At 32.7% G+C, this 19,740-nt stretch overlaps 3 protein-coding genes across 6 annotated transcripts; all 3 read left to right on the top strand.

Moving 5' to 3' along the window:
* Positions 1-624: 624 nt before the first annotated feature.
* Positions 625-1,820, top strand: LOC111808003 (transcription repressor OFP7-like). The gene has a single exon (XM_023693759.1). It carries the CDS (start codon positions 776-778, stop codon positions 1,724-1,726), a length of 951 nt encoding a protein of 316 aa, XP_023549527.1. The 5' UTR covers positions 625-775; the 3' UTR covers positions 1,727-1,820.
* A 1,758-nt stretch (positions 1,821-3,578) lies between these two features.
* Positions 3,579-5,942, top strand: LOC111811807 (40S ribosomal protein SA-like). Its single transcript, XM_023698848.1, has 6 exons — positions 3,579-3,729; positions 3,878-4,026; positions 4,300-4,562; positions 4,740-4,937; positions 5,070-5,295; positions 5,585-5,942. The coding sequence occupies exons 2-6, from the start codon at positions 3,888-3,890 to the stop codon at positions 5,674-5,676; spliced, it is 918 nt and encodes a 305-aa protein (XP_023554616.1). The 5' UTR covers positions 3,579-3,729; positions 3,878-3,887; the 3' UTR covers positions 5,677-5,942.
* Positions 5,943-6,118: 176 nt separating this feature from the next.
* LOC111811780 (probable protein phosphatase 2C 80) lies at positions 6,119-11,268 on the top strand. Of its 4 annotated transcripts, none has more exons than XM_023698811.1 (7): positions 6,119-6,325; positions 6,415-6,626; positions 7,263-7,912; positions 8,069-8,718; positions 9,376-9,703; positions 9,994-10,143; positions 10,559-11,268. In XM_023698811.1, exons 4-7 carry the CDS (start codon positions 8,126-8,128, stop codon positions 10,853-10,855), a joined length of 1,368 nt encoding a protein of 455 aa, XP_023554579.1. In that variant the 5' UTR covers positions 6,119-6,325; positions 6,415-6,626; positions 7,263-7,912; positions 8,069-8,125; the 3' UTR covers positions 10,856-11,268. The 4 variants fall into 4 exon arrangements, with proteins under 4 accessions (XP_023554579.1, XP_023554587.1, XP_023554596.1 ...); XM_023698819.1 differs by having other exon boundaries at positions 6,418-6,626; XM_023698828.1 differs by having other exon boundaries at positions 6,119-6,315.
* The last annotated feature ends 8,472 nt before the right edge of the window (positions 11,269-19,740 follow it).

Raw genomic sequence — 19,740 nt, forward strand, 5'->3', positions numbered from 1 at the left:
TCCATTTTTTACGTCACAATTAACAGTGTCTATAAATAGTAAAAAGTTAAAAAATGAGGATGAAAGTAACTTCCTTTCACAAACAAAATCTTTCCCCATCCCATTCAACTTTACTTTTTTTTCTTTTCTTCTTCTTCGCATTAACCTCACAATCTGATAGGTACATTGTGTGAGGTTGATGCATCATAGGAATGGAGGGGAGAGATTTGATTGTAAATAAGACAAAAGATTTGGTAAAATAGTGAAATTTGTTAGGAATTATGAATCTACACAATGGTACTATAATGTCAACTTTGAGCTTAGTCGGATAATTTCTTAAAAAAAGGTTTCATACAAATTGAGATATATTTCTTATTTATAGATTGATCATTTATTTAATTAGTCAATGTGTAGCTCGAACTTGAGGAGAGAAGGAATGGAAAATAAAAATGAAATGGTCAAAAAGTGAAAAAGACACAAATTGAGAACAAAACATGATTTTGTTTCCTTGGATCCTCACATTGCATTATTAGAATAGCTTTAATGGATTGACTTATTCTTTGAAATTATATGTCTTTTGATATACCTCTTATCATTGAATGGGGAAAAATAATTTTGGCTACTCCTAAGTAGGAACCCCACCGATTGCCTAATGCCTATTACCAACCCTTTTCTTTTCCCCTTTCAATATTGTTTCTTTATTTCTTGATTCTTGTCATAATATATAATATATATATATATATGTATTAGACTGAGAGGACAAAGAGACAAAACCATACAGAGAGTGTGTAAGCAGATGATGATGGCAAAGCAATTCAGACTTCTCCGAATCCCTTCCTTCCAATGTTGCCGTTCCAGCGACATCTCCGTCGTCCCCACTGACCCACCACCTCCCCCCTCGCCCTCATCAAAACCCCACCATTATTCCTCACTCAGGCGCCACGTTTCCTCCGCCTTCAGAACTGCCGCCTGCGGCAGGAGATCACTCTCTACCAACTCTGACGATGACCAAATTACCAAATCATCCCCAAAACATCCCCGGCACGTGCCACCCACGCCCCTCCCTGAATCATACGACGACGCTTTGCCTCTACCGAAGCAACAACGACGCAGGAAGAAGAAATCGAAATCAACCACACTCGCACGGCTTCGAATCAGCACCTCTTCGACAGAGAGCGGGCTATTCAGCAGCGAATCGTTCGATGAAATAGACGAATTAGAAGAAACCGAAACCCTAATTTCTTCATCCAAAACGATCTCCAGTACCGACGACGACGATTCCTCCTCCGAATTCAATCCTCAATTGGAAACCATACGCGAGAAGCCGTACAAAGGCAGGAACAAGATCAATTTGAAGAATAAGAAGAAGAAGAAGGAGAAGCGCCATCGTAGCAGTAATCGACGGCAGAAACCAAGGAGGATGATCAAGACATCGCCGTCGCCAGAAAGCGAGTCGCCAGCGAGGCTTTCGGTGTTCCAGAGGCTGATACCATGCACAGTGGACGGGAAGATCAGAGAGAGCTTCGCGGTGGTGAAGAAATCGGAAGATCCGTTCGAGGATTTCAAGAGATCGATGATGGAGATGATAATGGAGAAGGAGATGTTCGATGAGAAGGATTTGGAGCAGCTTCTTCACTGTTTGTTGTCATTGAATGATAGAGAACACCATGGAATTATAGTGGAAGCTTTTTCTGAGATTTGGCAGTCCTTGTTCTGTAACAAATCGACAAGTCGGACAAGCTTCTGAATCGATCGTTCCCCAGTTCTACATGTCGAGCTCCCACTCTGTTTTTTCCAAGGTAAAAGTCAGTTGTGCAAATATGAATGATGATTTTGTTGCCTTTGGATCCCCACATTCAATTATGAAATCTTCTAATTTACATTTCATAAATTTTAGCTTCTTTTATGCTTTTTTTTTTTTTTAATTAAATTTAGTTTCTATTATTTATAAAGTTCTTTTTATTTTAATTATATTGTTTTATTTATGACTAATAATTTAGTTGATAATGAAATTATAATTTCTGACCAAAGTTAATCATAATTGAAATTTTAAAATATGAGAACCTGCTACAAATTATTTAAACAATAGATATAATTGAAAATTAAAATACTTTAAACGCTAAAGATTAAAATATATTCTTAAACTAATTTTTTAGACTTATTTTTAGGTATTCATGTGATTTTTTTTTTCGGTTCAATTTTTAAAAAATTAAAAATTTAATTCACCAGGTGGATTTATTTATTTATTTATTTATTTTTATCAACCCAACCAATCCTACTCTGGTGATGAAAATTAAAAATATTTGATGTTTGTTACCAAGGTTAAAGAGGCATTAAAGTTAAAAATATTTTATAATTGTTACCAGTTAGAGATGAATTGTGATTGCTAAGGTTTAATATTTTAGTTTTATGATTTTTTAATTATTAATACATGAATAATTATAATTTTTAAAAATAATTAACAAAGACTAATGAACTTTATTTGTGAGTTGCATTGGATTAAGTTGTGAACCTTTTTCGAGTTACTAAGAGTTTACAACTCAACTCTCTATTCATAAAAACATTATTAAAAAAAAAAAAGAATAATTTAAAAGTACATACAAACTTTATATTTTGTCTAAAAAATATATTGAACTTTCTAAAATTTCAATAATACTCTTACAACTTTAAAAAATTATTTAGACAAAAACTTTAAACAAATATCTCTTACAACTTTAGACAAAAACTTTAAACAAATATCTTTTACATTTTTTTAAAAAAATTAAATCTAAAACTTTCAAGATATGTATTTTTGAAAGGTTACAAGTTGAAAAATATTTATAAAATAAAGTATTTCTATATATATATATATTTTTTTTTTATTTGTTAAGAGTATTCTTTTAACTTTTTATCTTAACTTGAAGAATATTTTTTTAGAGTAAAATTTCCATCATGGGTGATCACTAAAATAAAATCAATTATGCATTAAATTTGTATGAATATTTTTATTATCAAAGAAAATACCGAATCAAATCATTTGTATGATTTTGTTTATTTTGACTTTTTGTACCATTAGTTATTAGGATCAAATGGGCCCAAAAATAATATCGTTAATTTTAAGTATAATGAGGAATAAACCAACTCTTACCTTTAAATTTGAAACAAAAAGTATGGATTTATACAAATTTTTTAATGTAAATAAAAGTCAAAACTTTACAAACTCAAATTCGATTGGATGCATACACACCATCAATAATCAAATATATCTCTCAAAAACTTTTTTTTTTCTTATGAAATTCAATGATTTTATGTGAAGCTATATTTATTTTAAAGTAATCATACATTTTATTACTCATTAAACAATTATTTTTATTTTTTATTTTTTATTTCTAAATTCTTTAGAGGGTTGTTTTTAATAAATAAAATTTTTCTAAATCTAAAATAAATTAATTTAATCCAAACTAAATGAATTTATAAACCTCATAGTTTTTTTTTTTTTTTTTCTTTAAAGATCGGGGGGGTCTATTTAATTTGTGATTTTTTTTTTATAAAATCAATTGGTTATTTAACCTAGTTTGTATTGCTATAATCTCGCTTCCATTTGTTAGGGCCAGTGGCATTTTCGAAATTACATCAAGATTTTCAGTATAACCTTCCCTACCCAGCACTCGTCTTCTTCAGCACAGCTCTCTTAACCCGGCCGCCCATTCTCACTTCCACTTCTCGGTTTCTCCACTGACGGCGGTTCGCCATCTCTCGGCCGTCTCACCAGTCAGTCTTATTTACATACTCTTGATTTTTTCTACTTTTCTTCAAAGTTTTCTGATTTTTTTTCTTGTAGATTTTGGTCTTCTCTACTAACATAGCTACGTATATGTATTAATATTTTTCCTACCCTAATGCAAATCTCGATGCACAGAGATTGAACAATGGCGACTGGAACAGAACAGCGTCAACTCACGCAGAAGGAGGCGGACATTCAGATGATGTTGGCCGCTGAGGTTCATCTAGGTACTAAAAACTGCAATTTCCAGATGGAGCGATACGTTTTCAAGCGCCGGAATGATGGTACGTTGTTAATAATTTCTCATTTAGACCTTTGTAGTTGTTTAACACCGTAAAGGACTTCCTATAGGTTGATTAGAAGAAAGCCTTTTTTCCCCCTCTATTCTCTCTGTTTTCATCATTGGCGGTGGTTTTAGATTGGACTAGATATAACGGGTGTGGCTATTATTCTGAACAGTATTTCAACCTTAATTTTTAGAACGAATCTCTCAGGACCAGAATGGGATCATAATTTCATCAATAGTCACGAATGATTCTTTCTTTCTCTCTATGTAGGAATCTACATTATTAACCTGGGTAAAACATGGGAGAAACTTCAGATGGCTGCTAGAGTTATTGTGGCTATCGAGAATCCTCAAGACATTATTGTTCAGTCTGCCAGGCCTTATGGTCAGAGAGCTGTTTTGAAGTTTGCTCAATACACTGGTGCTCATGCAATTGCTGGGAGGCACACCCCTGGAACATTCACCAACCAGCTTCAGACCTCATTCAACGAGCCACGTCTTCTGATACTTACTGATCCTAGAACTGATCATCAGGTGCTTCAACATTTTTAAGAATCAATACTAGTTTGTGATTATAAGTTTGAGTCCGATCTATTACCAAATTTAGATTTACTCATGTTTATTACCCTAGTTAGTTATAACTTATACCCGACATCACTTGTTGTTGCTGCTATTTATGTTGCCTGGTTGGTTTCTTGCTTGTTGTTGCAGCCCATCAAGGAAGGTGCCCTTGGAAACATTCCTACAATTGCCTTTTGCGACACTGATTCACCAATGCGGTATGTTGACATTGGGATTCCAGCTAATAACAAGGGGAAACACAGCATAGGATGTCTATTCTGGCTTCTTGCGAGGATGGTTTTGCAAATGCGTGGAACAGTTCGTCCTGGGCACAAATGGGACGTGATGGTAACTTCTCAGTTCTATTATCTATCTGAACTTGAGAAATTGCATTCTGACATGGAATTTGAAATGATACTTGATCGTTAAAACGTAAATCAAAAGCTTGGAATGAATATCAAAGATGTGTTTGTTGTGTAGGTGGATTTGTTTTTCTACCGGGAGCCTGAGGAGGCAAAGGAGAAAGAGGAAGAACAGGCTGTTGCGCCACCAGATTATGGCATTGCAGATTTTGGTGCTGCTCCGCTGGTAGCAGATCGATGGGTTGCTGATGCTCAGTGGGATGCTCCTGATATGGTTCCAGCTGCTGCTGCTGCTGCTGCTGCTGCTGCTCCAGTTTCTAATGTGGAGTGGGCCCTAGAGCCAGGTTGAATCCGAGCCTTTTGTTTTAGGCTTTATTCTAATGCTTATAATATTCCCATTTTGGTCTAAGTTTTGAAGTGGTACCTATTACTTCCAATCATCTTGTAGTTTGTTAGCCATTGGTGTGATTTTCCAGTCCCAATCTTTTTTATTTTGTATTTTAGACTTCATTGACCAGGAATTTTAAGATGCAATCAGTTAGGTTGGTCGTCTAATTTAGTTCAACAGAATGAAGGTTAAGATGTTTTTAATGCTCATTGTGGGTATTTTTTTTTGTCATTCACGGTTTGCAGTCGCTCTTGGAGCAGCAGCAGATGGATGGGATGTTGCAGAAGCACCACCAGCACCTTTACTGGAAGCTGGTCCACCTCCAGCCGCCAGTTAGTAATGAGGGAAGCCTTATCTCTCGCTTGGAATTTTGATTCGTTGATTTGAGTTTTGCTTGTTCATGTAGGAGCACCACCAAATTAGTTGCGCGTAAGCGAGCCTGAACACTCGTAGTACCTAGCTTTTCTCGTTTCAAAATTGACTTGTGTTTCTTTTCCTAGTCAAGTTTTAGATTTTGATGTTTGAATGTTTTTTTTTTACTTCGTGGGTACTTTGGTACCAATTATTTATGAGAAATTAAAATTACTCAAAGATTGTTGATCAGATGCAAAACTCTCTGCATCAAGTTCTACTGAATTTCTCCCCATTTATCAACAATTTGTTCTATTGCCTGGAAATAAGGTATCAGATTTATATTTTATCAACAATGTTCCTAAGCCCAATACAATAGCAACATGAGAAATCAACATTTCAAAATCCCCATAAAAAACGCCCAATTCCCCATCTAGCTAGAGAAGAAGCTCCGAAAAAGTGAAACAATGGGGGCTCTTCAACTCCATTCTATCTCTCCTTCCTTACATGTCTGCCTGGAGCCGGAGCCATCGTGCGTCCACCATAATCCGTCGAGAGCCCTTGGCGACCTCAACATTTCGCAGTCAAGTCCGATTGGAAAGCTCATTCTAAAATTTTGGCACCAGTGAGTACAGGTCAAACTTCAAAATTGGTTTGTTGGTTTTGTTTGTTTGGTCACTTCTTTTACTGGGTCTTTGAATTTGATTTGTTTTTTTTTTTTCAGAAGAGATGGCATCATCACTCACAGAACCTTCTGTGGTGTGTTGACAAAGGAGGCCACCGGAGGTCTGTCTTTTCCGACGGTGGCGGAGAATCCTTGTTTGGAGTCCGATCCTCAAGCTTCGTCCGCCTGCTCCTCCTCCTTCAGTCGCCCCAGCAGCCCATTCTCCATCCGACTGATGCGATATCGTCAATCTCGTCCATTCAGAAAAAAAGGTAAATACAATTAGATGCTCTTTTTTAAAAGTCTATTTAATCTCGAATTTTGAATGGAGTTTCATTATTAGATGAATTTTGAGATTATTTATAAATTTTAAAGTATATATTTTTATTTAGAGTTTTTATAGATTGGATTAGAGTGAGAGGGAATAAATAATTATAAAATTATATAAATCTAAAATAAATATATCCAAGTATAATAAGTATAATAGTTTTGTAAGAAAAAATATATGTTTTTATAATCAACCATAAATTCGAATGGTTATGTTCAAACCTATAAACCCCAAATTTATAAGTTTTAATTTATTTAAACCAAACTATAAGTTTATAATTCAACTATGGATAAGGACTCTGTTTTAATTCTCTTAATTTTTATTATTGAGTTGGGTTTAATCCCTATATTTTAAGATTTTACCTATTTATTCATAGTTTTCACTAATACTGGTTAATTTTCTATTATTTACTTTATTCTTTTAAATTAATCCATTTTCACTAAAATATCATCCCTATATTAAGAAAAGTATATATCACAATCATTTTAAATTAATTTATATTAAAAAACAGAAAAAGTTACAATTTGTATTTATTTAAGTTTTTTTCTATCTGTTCTGAAATTTTGTGAACCTTACGCAGAAAACTGGAGGAGGTTTTGAATTGGCGCTCGACATTCATTTCGGAGCATCTTTGGCGATTGTTTCACTTCATAGGGTTTATCCTCGACCAATTACTTGCTGATTTTCCTTCCCATGCGACCGATTTTCCTTTATTAGGCGTTACTTTTGCTAATCTTCAGAAGATGCATTTTCCTTCAAGTTCGCCCGGCTCCTCATATTAACTTCAACCTTCGACTCGCTCTCTCGTCCATTATTTCCAGAAACCGGTACTTCTTTCTTTAGATTATTGTGTTATCTCCAAGTTTCATGGTGTAAACTTGTGCATTTTCTTGAAACCCTGTCCTGTGGTCGAGCGACACCCAGGAGATAATCACAGTTGGAATTTCTTATTCTTTTCTGTCAACTGTTTATAAACTTCATATTTCGGACGTGGGTAATCTTGCTTGGTTGCATCTCCAAGTTAATTGAAGTGTTTATGGCGTTAAAACGCTACAAAAGAATGCAACACCGATGAGTTTGACAACCAGGGGTCGTCTTTGTTTGATGGGGATGCTGGTACTGCATTAGAATTGAATTAATTTCTCTTGGAGAGATTCCTGAGGCTGCGTTGACAACTGGCCGACAAATATTAGCCGTATTGCGTAGCTCTCTTCATTTCACCTGGTACAGGTAAGCATATGGATTAACTAATTGATTTCATGTTCCATATCAGGGTTGTTTTGAGCTGCATTCCATGGACAGATTTTCAGATTTAAAGTTTGTTGCATTGAATGGGTGTAGATGAGTTGAGAATGATGAAACTTTACAACCTTTATGGTATTCTAGGTTCTACGTTGATTGAGAGAGCCTCTGAATCAAAAGCATTTTCTGAAAGGGACTAAGATGCAAGCAGGATCTGTTTTAAGGCTTAATACTACTACTATGTACTCTGGTGTTGTGAAAGCGATAGCTGCCGGACATCGAAGTGGACTGTGCTATATAAACAATTTGCTGCGTGGACGAGGGGAATTGTTGACCAAGGATTGCAGGTTGTCTCATTCCTTGCCATATTCTACATTGTTGATATCAAATACCTTGCATATTTCACCTAGATGCCATCCCAAAAGAAAATCAATGGTTGCTTCTAGTGCTAAATCCGTTTTCGGAGATGCATGTGTCGATAATTTTATAAAAAACCATGGAAAATCTCTAGAGATTGCAACACCTGCGGGAGTGTTTAACCATAGGAGTCGTAGGAATTTCCAGAAAGCTTGTGTGGGTTTGAGAAGGAAACAACCATCCTATAATTGTCTAATCTCTCGGAGCAGTTCAATTGATGTAAAGTGTATGAAGGACAACTACTTTCTGCAAATTGGGTTGACCAATCTTCATGCCTTGTCTCATGCATGCCATGCTGCTGGGACTGATAATTCTCCAGCTTTTGACAGCAACTCTCGTGATGAACAGTTCACAAGTTCAAAGATTTTGTCAAGCAAGTATGTTTTCTATTTTTTTTTCTCTTAGTTAGATAAGTGTTAGTTGTGGGAGCTTTTAATTGTATATTGGTATATCTTCTTTCAATCTAGTAGTTATAATTGGGTTAGGATTATTTAAATGGTAATGTTGAAATCCTTTTTGACTATCATTTTGCGATGATAAATCGGCCTTATTAGCTATGGCTCTATACCTTGATATGTCTTGATTGTCTGTAGACTGTTAATTGTAATTAACCACGGTTGAGTTGCATATTTGAGAGTGTTTGTTGAGCTTATGGTCATGTTTCCTCTCTGTGCTACGTCCTTATCTATATCATGTTGTTTTCTCATTATTTGAAATTTATTTTCTTGTTTTTTTTCAAACTACACTTTATTAGTTCATTAGAATTTATTTCAAATTTGAATGCCCTCTTAAGGAACGTTTAATTCTATTGAAATAAGGATTTTTCCTATAATTAAGTGCTTCATGCAAACAAGGGACCTTTTGGTTTCTCGACTATTATTGATACTGATATTGAGTTTAGCTCATTCTACGTTTTTTCCTTCTTTCAATTCATAGGTCATGCTTTCTCCCGTATCCTGTATCATAAACCTTTACTCAAAGATATTTTATCTCCCTCACTAACTGTACTTTGACATGATTTGTTCGATCTCTAGGGATTTATTAGGTGAAAGGACTACTTTGAAGCTGCTTTCAGGATCATGCTATCTTCCCCATCCAGCAAAGAAAGAGACAGGAGGAGAGGATGCTCATTTTATTTGTGTGGATGAACAAGTAATTGGTGTTGCAGATGGTGTTGGTGGTTGGGCAGATGTTGGTGTTGATGCTGGGGAGTTTTCTCGTGAACTTATGTCAAACTCAATAAGTGCAGTACAGGAGCAGCCTAGGGATTCAGTTGACCCTGCCAAGGTGTTAGAGAAAGCTCACTCAGTCACTACAGCTAAGGGTTCTTCAACGGCCTGCATCATTTCCCTTTCTGAAAAGGTAATCAGTACTGCTAGTCCCAGAACTCACAAGTTATACGAATCCAATGCCTTTCTAATATTGTATGGTTAAGAAGTTTATTGTAAGATCTCTCACCAAGAATGTGCTTACTTTTGGCCTATGAATTGCTTAGTGCTGTGAAATTAAATTTCGTGTATGAATGTCACTCCAAAAGTATGTCCTCATTCAACTTGGAAGCTGTATAAATTGTAGAATGAGATGGTTTCTTTTCTTTTTCTGTTTCTTTTTAAATAAAAATACATTAATGAAAAGTTTTGGTTTAATTGCAGGGACTCCGTGCGATTAATCTGGGGGATAGTGGATTCATAGTTATAAGAGATGGAAGCACTATCTTCAGATCTCCCGTTCAGCAACATGGCTTCAATTTTACTTATCAGTTGGAGAGCGGCTATAGTGGTGATTTACCCAGCTCTGGAGAGGTCTTGCAATTTTTTTTAAGCTCTCTTTTTTTGCACTTTTATGTTGCTTAAAACATCAACTATGTTTACAAGGGGTGGAGGTTTTACACTTCTGTCTCTGCTTACATTTTAACAGAATTATCATATATCCGGTCTCTTAGAGGTAAAAACAATCCTCATCTTCCAGCCACAGAGTTTGGGCAGAAGTAGGAAAATTCATTACGAATGTGAACAGACCATTAGATTCAGCAGTTTATCTCATTTTCTTTATCAATTTTTCTAATTTTCTAACTCAAAATGGCATGAAGTCCTTGAGCAATAAGATTGTGATATTTTCTACTTGCGGACAACTATTTTCCATTGGTTAGATAATGGTATACCCTATATCTGTTTATGTAAGGCACTGAAGAATCTTTTCTTTGATCCTTCTGGCCAGATTTTCATAATACCTGTTGCACCTGGAGATGTCATAGTTGCTGGAACGGATGGATTATTCGACAATCTTTACAGTAATGAGATTTCAGCTGTTGTAGTTAATGCAGTTAGATCTGGCTTGGAACCAGGAGTAACTGCTCAAAACATAGCTGCTTTAGCACGCCAAAGAGCACTGGATAGGAACCGGCAGACTCCATTTTCTGCTGCTGCCCAAGAGGCCGGTTATCGCTACTATGGTGGTAAGCTGGATGACATCACTGTTGTTGTTTCGTTTATAGCTGATTCCACGGATTCGTGAGTTTTTTCTACCGTCTCTTGCGACAATGGAGCTCGAGTCAAGTGTATTTTAGTGTAACATAAGGGTGATTGTGAGGATTGAAACTCTGGTCCCAATTTTCCGATGAGGTGCAGTTGACGAAGCTGCAGAAGAATGGGTAAACTTTCTTGAGGTTTCTGCAAACTCCTATCACTTGGACTCGCTTTTAAAAACAACCTGTAGGCAAATGATAGATATAACGTTAGATTTTTGGGTAAAGAAACAACAGTAGCATCCCACTGATTATTGCAATCTCTTCGTGTTCTTGCTTCTAGCGCATAGATTCGATGAAGTTAACTATTAGTTGATGATAAATAACAAATAGTCTGTTCTGTATATTATTCCTTCTACTCTTTGAGAGCAATAGATATATATTTTGTTATATGGGTGTAAAATGTATGTGGTTTGCACGAATTGTGAAAGAAAGATTGCAAATGTGTTTGAAGATTTTTATAGAGAACATGTTAATGAGTCACGTTGAAGAGAATAATCACGATTCATGGGTTGATGTAGTATTAGAGTTTATGTCATGATAGTTACATACCTAAGATTTAATATCTGATTACTAAATTTAATATCTGATTACTAAATGTACTAAGGTGTTAAAAGTACCTATTCTCTAATGTAAACAATCCTGAAGTATATACCAAAAGAATTTGGTAACACAATACTTGGGTGTATCTATTTAGGGTGTATTTTTACCTATTTTCCTAAATTACTTTGGACGATTAAATGTATTTAAAAATATAAAATACATCATAATTAAAATTCAATTTAATTAGTTACTTAAAAACTATATTTTACACAATTTGTTTAATGAATTCATAGAAACGTGTGTCACAAATGTCATAGCTAGGATGGAAGGAAGTGGGTTGGTAGATAAGACTAAGTATGAGGTCTTTTCTTTTTTAAACACAATATTAATGAAATCACTTTTATAATTTATTGTTTCTTAAATTAATCAATCTTTGTTTAATAAACAAGTAATCTCATTTTGAAGCAACATCAAATCTCCATTTCAAAATGGAATCTTATTTTGTATATTTTCTTTTATATATTTATTTGTTAGGTCGAGATAAATTAAGTATTGTTTAATAAATATGTCTATATCATCATTTAGTTAATAGTACTAACTTCATATCATTACTGTTCAAAGAAATTTGGATTTTAACTTTATTTTTAATTAATTATAAATATATATATATATATATATATATATATATATATTGTGTGTTTGTTTATTTAATATTAAACCCTTTGTGAAAAGAAAATATGCATTGCTATGAAGATGATTATTCTGTGTCTACCCTATCGCCATCCCCTTTGATACTTTTGAACTGTACGTTTAATTATTTTTTAATCCCAAAAGTTACCTTAATTGGGTTTTCCTTCAATCTTGTCTCTTCGAAATAAAGTTTTTACTTGAGGGGTCATTTGAATTGGCACATTTAAATAATTAAAATAATGACACAAAAATCTAACAATGGTAAAGGAATATCTTTTCCAAATAATATTGATTAGTTTTTGTTAAGAATAACCTATCAATATTATAACTATCAATTTTTTAAGTATTTTTAACCATTATATCCTCGAGATCATTCTCCTTTGGATATAATCTTGATAGACACAAATCAACATTAGTCTTTTTAGCATGTTTTATCCTTATGATAGACTATTCCGCTATTACTGATAGTGATTTGCTACTATTCTCTTTTAGATGTGATTTCTTTAAAATTTTCACACGTATGCCTCCAAGGAAAATTCGTAAAAGGTTATCCAACGTAGAATTAATCCAAGTCAAACACATATAAGATTGGAGTTCTTATGATAGATCCATAAAACCACTTAAGATACATGTGTGGGCTAACCATAAATAACTCAATCACTACAAGGGGAGGTTGAGAGCCCTCTAGTGTCTTAACGTAGTACATCATAATGTGTCATGGTACATAATTGTGACGTAGTGAGCAAAAAATAACATATTAGTACCGTAGACAGTTAAGCACAATAGATAGTCACATGTCATGCTATCGTATTCTTCTCATAGTCTGTATATAAATCTAGGTCGAAAAGAAACTCTAAGCCCTACATAATGATTCACCTGCGCTACTTTGGTTCATACATAATAGCTATGATTTGAAAACTTACCTAGTTTCGATACTTATCTCAAAAAAGTTCTCGAAGTGAGAAACATGTTCTTTTTCTTAACAATTCTTTAAAATTTTTTTTGATGAACCCTTACAGTCGTATAAAATCTTTTAGATCAAAACTTACACGCACATTTGTCTTCTTTATCCTTATGTAGCGATAATTCAATCCTTGCGATGAAGGCATATGACAATACAAAAACGACTTCAACCGTGCAAACAAATTGATTAATGATAGTAAGTAAAGGGAAAAGGTAGAGTGGGATGAACGCAATTGTGTTAAATCTAGTGATTATAAAAGTGAAATGTAATACCAAATTCAAACACAATTAACATTAAGAAGTGTCAATATTCGATGCAATCAATTTTATTTTTTTTTCTTTGCATTAAAGTCTTTACACCTTTCAACTCTCACATGCTTACATCAATGCATTCAACACTTTTCCCAACCTCTTCTAACTTTTCATCATCAAATTTCGGATTAAAAACGCTAAACTATAGAATACATCACTCAACTACGAGTTTCGTTTCTAAAATACTTTTAAACTTTCAAAATTATTTTTTGTGTTAATTTTTTGGATTGAAAACGTTTGAAAAAAAATGTCTTTTATTTTAGTGTCTTTATACAAATTCTTCTTTCATAATAAAAGTTAATATGAAACGTGTATTAACACAACATTCCAAGAGCCTAACTAGATTCTTACGTTGAAACGGGTTGTTTTCACGCATTTTCTTTCCAATTAATTAATTTCTCTATCTTTATATAGTAATTACTTTATTTTCTAAGTAACTGGATTCAAATGTCTAATAGTTTGGGAATAATGAAACAAAACATATAGATGTCGTTTTATCAATAATTTTCAAATTTAAAAAAAATACAAAAACAACTTTTTCTTTTTTCTTTCTTCTAAAATACAACTTTCCAAATCCAAAATTTAGTAAGAAAGCATCCATTAACTCTTTTAAAAAAAAGTTTTAATTATATCCGAAGTTTGACTTTAAATTAATACAGATAACTTAAACATTAACATGATGAGTTGATTGAAGTAGCCCGCTATAATTTAGCAGAGAATATGCATGTAGAAACATATAACTCAATTGACATGATGAGTTGATTGAAGTAGCCCACTATAATTCAGCAGAGAACATGCATGTAGAAACATATAACTCAATTGACATGATGAGTTGATTGAAGTAGCCCACTATAATTCAGCAGAGAACATGCATGTAGAAACATATAACTCAATTGACATGATGAGTTGATTGAAGTAGCCCACTATAATTCAGCAGAGAACATGCATGTAGAAACATATAACTCAATTGACATGATGAGTTGATTGAAGTAGCCCACTATAATTCAGCAGAGAACATGCATGTAGAAACATATAACTCAATTGACATGATGAGTTGATTGAAGTAGCCCACTATAATTCAGCAGAGAACATGCATGTAGAAACATATAACTCAATTGACATGATGAGTTGATTGAACTAACCCACTATAATTTAGCAGAGAACATGCATATGCATGTAGAAACATATAACTCAACTTCATTTAGGTACATATTCTCGAATCTTCTAGACTCCTAATGATCACGATATTTTGTTGGGAGGGCATAGGCATAGGAGACATAGGAGATAGAAGATACCCATGATCAGGATGATGATGATGATCAGGCCTGAAATTAAATGAAGTTCCTAAAGTCATTATCGTGTTTCATCAATTATGCAAATTTGGAATCTCAATCCCTTTTTCTCTTTTCTTTTGTAAGCTTCAAGCTTCCACCTCCCACCGCGTGTCTTTCCCTTCGAAACTTAGCCCTTAAGGACATGGACTTCAAATATTTTCTTCATTTTTTTTATAATATATTCTTCTCCACCACCTTTATTTATTTATATATAATATATCTATATATTATAATCTAAAACGTGAATTTATTTTAACCCATTAATCTTGGACGGTTCTTTTTTTCTTTTTTTACTTTTCTTTAGAAAAAAAAAATTACCTATTGTAAAGTGATATCATGGAGGGTTAGAAAAGGTTAAATGGTCATTTTTAGACTTTTTACCGTATTTAGGGTTTTTTTTTTCTTTCTTTTAATCTCTTAAAAGTTTTTAGGATGGGTTATTATTTATGTTATGAAATTCAAGTGAATATAGTGATGTATGGCTTCTTGTTTGTTATTATTCATGTTTGCTAGGTTAATATGATTATATTTATGCTTTGTGAGATACCATGATGTTTTACGTATGATAAGCATGCATGAAATATAATGAATATGTATGTACGTCTTATATTGAATTCATTACATGTGTCATCTCATTAGATCATAATTTTTAATGCGAGACTTCATGCATGTTGTATGCTATATGAGCATGATTATAAATGCATACACCACATCATTATTCATGTTCCTTTCCTTTCTATTGGTTTCTTACAGTGTGATCGTGCACTAGCCCATAGCTAGGTATAGAGGGTACGTAAGCGATCCTATTTAGTGAGTTCATATGTAGGTGTGCATACTTAGAGAAGTATGGTGCATTCAACCATACCCAAAAAAGAAAAGTACCGTCCAAGGATCAATTTTGAAAATTAGTTCCTACTAGTCGTGATACATGTTGTATATGGTTTGATTTCTCGACCCTAATAATGAAGGCTGTTGAGGAGGCCCTGAAACAAAGCCGAAACAATTTATTTCACATTTTGAGTAGCATAATTATATTTTAAGAGTACAAGTTTATGGCAAGAAAATTAGAATATGGTATAGAAATATATAAAATTTAGGCCAGAATTTGGAAATATGTAGGTACGGAAAAGGTATATATATTTTGGAGAAATTTAAATGTTTTCTTTTTATGGAATTTTAATGTTGAATATGAATGATTCATAGGTTTTGAATGAGTAAGGAGTTTGTTTTGATTGCATTCTAAATCAATAAGGTTCTGATACTAATTTTATATTAGGTTGGAATAATCCACATATGCTATAACCTGATACACGTGACATCAATTATGATTTATTTATGTCCTTTTGTTTTATAGCATTAAATTATGTAATATTCTTTATAATCTGGATTTGGATGCTTAATTCCATATCTCCTTAACCATTTCCTAATATTCAAATCACCAATCAATTCAAAGCTTTTGGGTTAATATATTATATGTTAATCATTTAATGTAATATATGGTTAATATCAAATTTATGGTGAATTTAGTATATATCATTAGTGATGGATATTTTATGTTTGAATGAATTTCATATTTGAAAGATACATGTATATAGTATCAATAATATAAAATGACACACAATTCTATGCACCCAAAAAGTTCCTTTTTCATGTCTATAATTGGGTGCGTTGGATCCCTTCAAGTCTTCACACTTCCCCGTAACAAAAGGGGAGGATCGGTGTTGGTGTTACAAAATAACATTTCAAATTTTAAAAACGATATTATTACTTTCAAGATTTATTCCTACATATGATTCAATAAAATAAAACGTAATTCGTAATTAAAATTTAAAAAAAAAAAATTAATAATTTATAGAAAAAGGACCCAAAACATCTTTTTTTTACATAGGAAGGGGTTAACTTTGTGATAAAGTGGCAATAATGGCACAAAAAAGAAAAGAAAGGATGGTGAAAGTTGAATATATGGTTTGGGTTTGCTTTTGAGTATGTGAATTTGGAAAACTCGTCGATTTGGCAATCACTTCTTGCTTTCTCACCCAATTCGAACATATTCCCTTGCCATCTCCTTTTGCATCTACACCTTTCTTCTATATAATATATTTATTTATATTTCTACAACTTTACAACTTTCGGCTTCTGCCTCTAATTGATTTCTATGATTTTTATAAACGGAATATTATTCCAACGTAACAACACGAATTCTTTCAACATGTTTTGTTCTCACTCATATATATCTTATAAAAAAATTCTCCAGAGGTCACCCAAACATATAATTGTTTCAATCAAAACACGTTTAACTATTTAGTTTTTATGATTGAACCATCTCATTTTAATCATCTTAAAGTTGATAACTAAAAAAAAAGAAAATTTAAAAAAAAAATAATTTGAGGAAGTAGAAAGGAAATTAAAAGTTTTTTTTTTTAATTTTAAATATTTTATGAAGCAAATACATTCGAAAAATGACTTAGAGGAGCGTGGAAATGACGCGCTGTTGGGTTGCGTGTGGTGGTAGATGTTTTTGATGTTGGACAAATTAGTGGCCCTGTGGGACATAAGTAGTCAACCGATGGCCGACTGGCGACAAAAGTCCTCGTCAATTTGTGGGACCCACTTAATGTGGCCATTATGCCACTTGTCTTTCTAGACAGTTGTTATCAATTAAATATACTATACAAAACTAAATAACACAACTGAAAATTTGTACTTCCGTTTTAGATTTGATTTGGAACCATTTATATTATAGTTTCTATTTCACATTTTTTAGTTNGCCCCCAACTTTACTCACTTTAATGCTCAACTTTGCCTTCTTTCACTTCTTTCACTTCTTTTTCTTTTCAGTTTGTTTCCCCTCCCCTTTTCTCTTTTTACCTTTTTACCTTGTCTGGCTAGGGTTCCGAGGGAAATTCTTTTCATTTTAATGCCCCTTTTTAATTTTAATTTTTATTATTAAATGAACCCATCTAACGAGTTAATTGACACGAGAGAGAATATGACTTAGGAATGTCGAGCATATTACAAAAGTCTTACCTCTCCATTTCAAAACTTTGAATATTTTTGGATATGCAATTGAGGAGGGAAAGGAAGAATGGTTAAATCATGTCATTCTTAATTTAATCGTCCCGTCTACAACAATTTTTAATAAAACTCGCCAAATTCAATTGAATTAATTCAACTTTATTAATTTCGTTAAAATTAAGATATTATGTTAATATATATTTTTATAATTATTATTGTTTATTTTAAATTATTGGGGTAAAGTGAAAAGCTTCAACAGAGAGAGGATAAAACAATGGTTTAAGCCACAAAGTAGAATGAAAGAAACAAAAACTAGCAAATTTTTTTAAAAAACTCATAAAAAGGGTTTATTTTATTATTCAATTAACCATAAGCCTAAACATCTTTTTTCTTTTCTGTTTAATCAGCCTCCCATTGTGAGGGCAATAAAGTTTCTCTCTGACCTCTCTTGCTTTCCACAGCTTGGCTTGGCTTCTCGGCTAACCTCTCGGCTTCGCTTCATACACGAACAAGCAAAACTAATAGGCCAAAGCCGAAACCGAACCAAGCCGAGAATAAAAAAAAAGCAAACATGGAAGAAAAAAAAGCAAGATTAGGCTTCAAAGAGAAGCTTGTAAGAGATGAAAAAGAGAGGGGGGCAGTCCTCTGTCTAGTGTCGATCATGCCCCCATCTTTTTCCCATATTACTTGTTCCTCATGTATGTCATGCCATTTGNCCCTTTTCTTTTCGTTTCGAACCGGTGCCCGTTAGGAAGAGATCTCGATTTATTTCTTGCACTTCATCTTGCTGCACTTCTTCCTTCCCTCGCACCATTTTTTCCCTCTTATTCTCGGTGCCATGATTGTCGGTTGCAAGCTAAATTTTTTTTTTCCTTTTTTGCTTGTAAGTGTGAAGATGTATTGTTATCTGTTGTGGAAGTAGTTNTTTTTCCTTTTTTTTCGATACTTTTTAATTACAAGAAAGAGACTCATGATTAGTAACCACTAAAATTTAGTGAGATTTTGGACTAAAATTTAAAGTTTAGATTCGGGTGAAGCTCTAGTACCGGATCATATTGGAATCGACTAGTATCAAAGTTGGATTATAAATTTTAGTCTAAATCTTGAAAATAGAATATTACAGAAATTATGATTAGATTAATTTTATTATAATATAGTTATTAATGTATTTATTACGTCTAAACTAGTAATATGAACTTTTTATTAATACTTAAACAAATCATTTATATAATAATTAAATACATCTATAAAAAAAACTAAAATAGATCTTGATAGTTTGTGTTTGTTTTTGTTGAAGTGCTTTATATATGGATCTTAAATTTGTTAATTTTATATCTAATAAATTTATATCGTAGAATAATTTGGATGATTTGAATTGAGTGTAAATATTAAAAGTTAAAATGAATACTCTCGGCAACTTTACTATAATTTAATAATTATGACATTTCTATTCCCTTTAAAAATTATAGATTCAATTTTTTAAAAAAGCAACTTTGAAAGTTTAAATAACTAATAGATACCCTGTTGAAAATTTATGGTCAAAAAACTTATAATTGAACTCAATGAAAAATATTTATATCTTTCTATTTAGAATAAATAAATAAAATTAAGTTTTACCATAAACTTCACATGTTTAAAATTTTCAAATAAAATTTTAAACACCAGCAAACATGACAATTTTTACCTTAAAATCAGTTTTTTTTTTTTATTAATTAAAGTAAGATAATTAAATTTAATTAAATCTTCACAATTTGTGGGAAAGTAAAAATTGAACTGTTACTGAATTTAAAATGGAAAGTGAAAGGTAAGAATTAATTGGTATGGTAAAATTAAAAAAAAAAAAAAAAAAAAAAAAAAAAANAAAAAAAAAAAAAAAAAAAAAAAAAAAAAAAAAAAAAAAAAAAAAAAAAAGGGCGAGGGATTGGAGTGGATAGTTGGGTAGTTCCATTTTCCGAAGAGGATCCTTTTATGTCGCCATCTCCTTTTGGCATTGGTTAAATAAAACACGCTAACTCACT

The sequence above is a fragment of the Cucurbita pepo genome, chromosome LG01 (genome assembly GCF_002806865.2).
Source record: "Cucurbita pepo subsp. pepo cultivar mu-cu-16 chromosome LG01, ASM280686v2, whole genome shotgun sequence".
NCBI classification, from domain to species: Eukaryota; Viridiplantae; Streptophyta; class Magnoliopsida; order Cucurbitales; family Cucurbitaceae; genus Cucurbita; species Cucurbita pepo.

Bases quoted from the DNA above. Each gene is read 5' to 3' on its own strand.
- LOC111811780 (XM_023698811.1), top strand. From the start codon at position 8,126: ATGCAAGCAGGATCTGTTTTAAGGCTTAATACTACTACTATGTACTCT. The intron at 8,719-9,375 runs GTATGTTTTCTA...TTCGATCTCTAG, and splicing joins TCAAAGATTTTGTCAAGCAA to GGATTTATTAGGTGAAAGGA. The intron at 9,704-9,993 runs GTAATCAGTACT...GTTTAATTGCAG, and splicing joins TCATTTCCCTTTCTGAAAAG to GGACTCCGTGCGATTAATCT.
- LOC111808003 (XM_023693759.1), top strand. From the start codon at position 776: ATGATGATGGCAAAGCAATTCAGACTTCTCCGAATCCCTTCCTTCCAA.
- LOC111811807 (XM_023698848.1), top strand. From the start codon at position 3,888: ATGGCGACTGGAACAGAACAGCGTCAACTCACGCAGAAGGAGGCGGAC. The intron at 4,563-4,739 runs GTGCTTCAACAT...TTGTTGTTGCAG, and splicing joins ATCCTAGAACTGATCATCAG to CCCATCAAGGAAGGTGCCCT. The intron at 4,938-5,069 runs GTAACTTCTCAG...TTTGTTGTGTAG, and splicing joins GGCACAAATGGGACGTGATG to GTGGATTTGTTTTTCTACCG.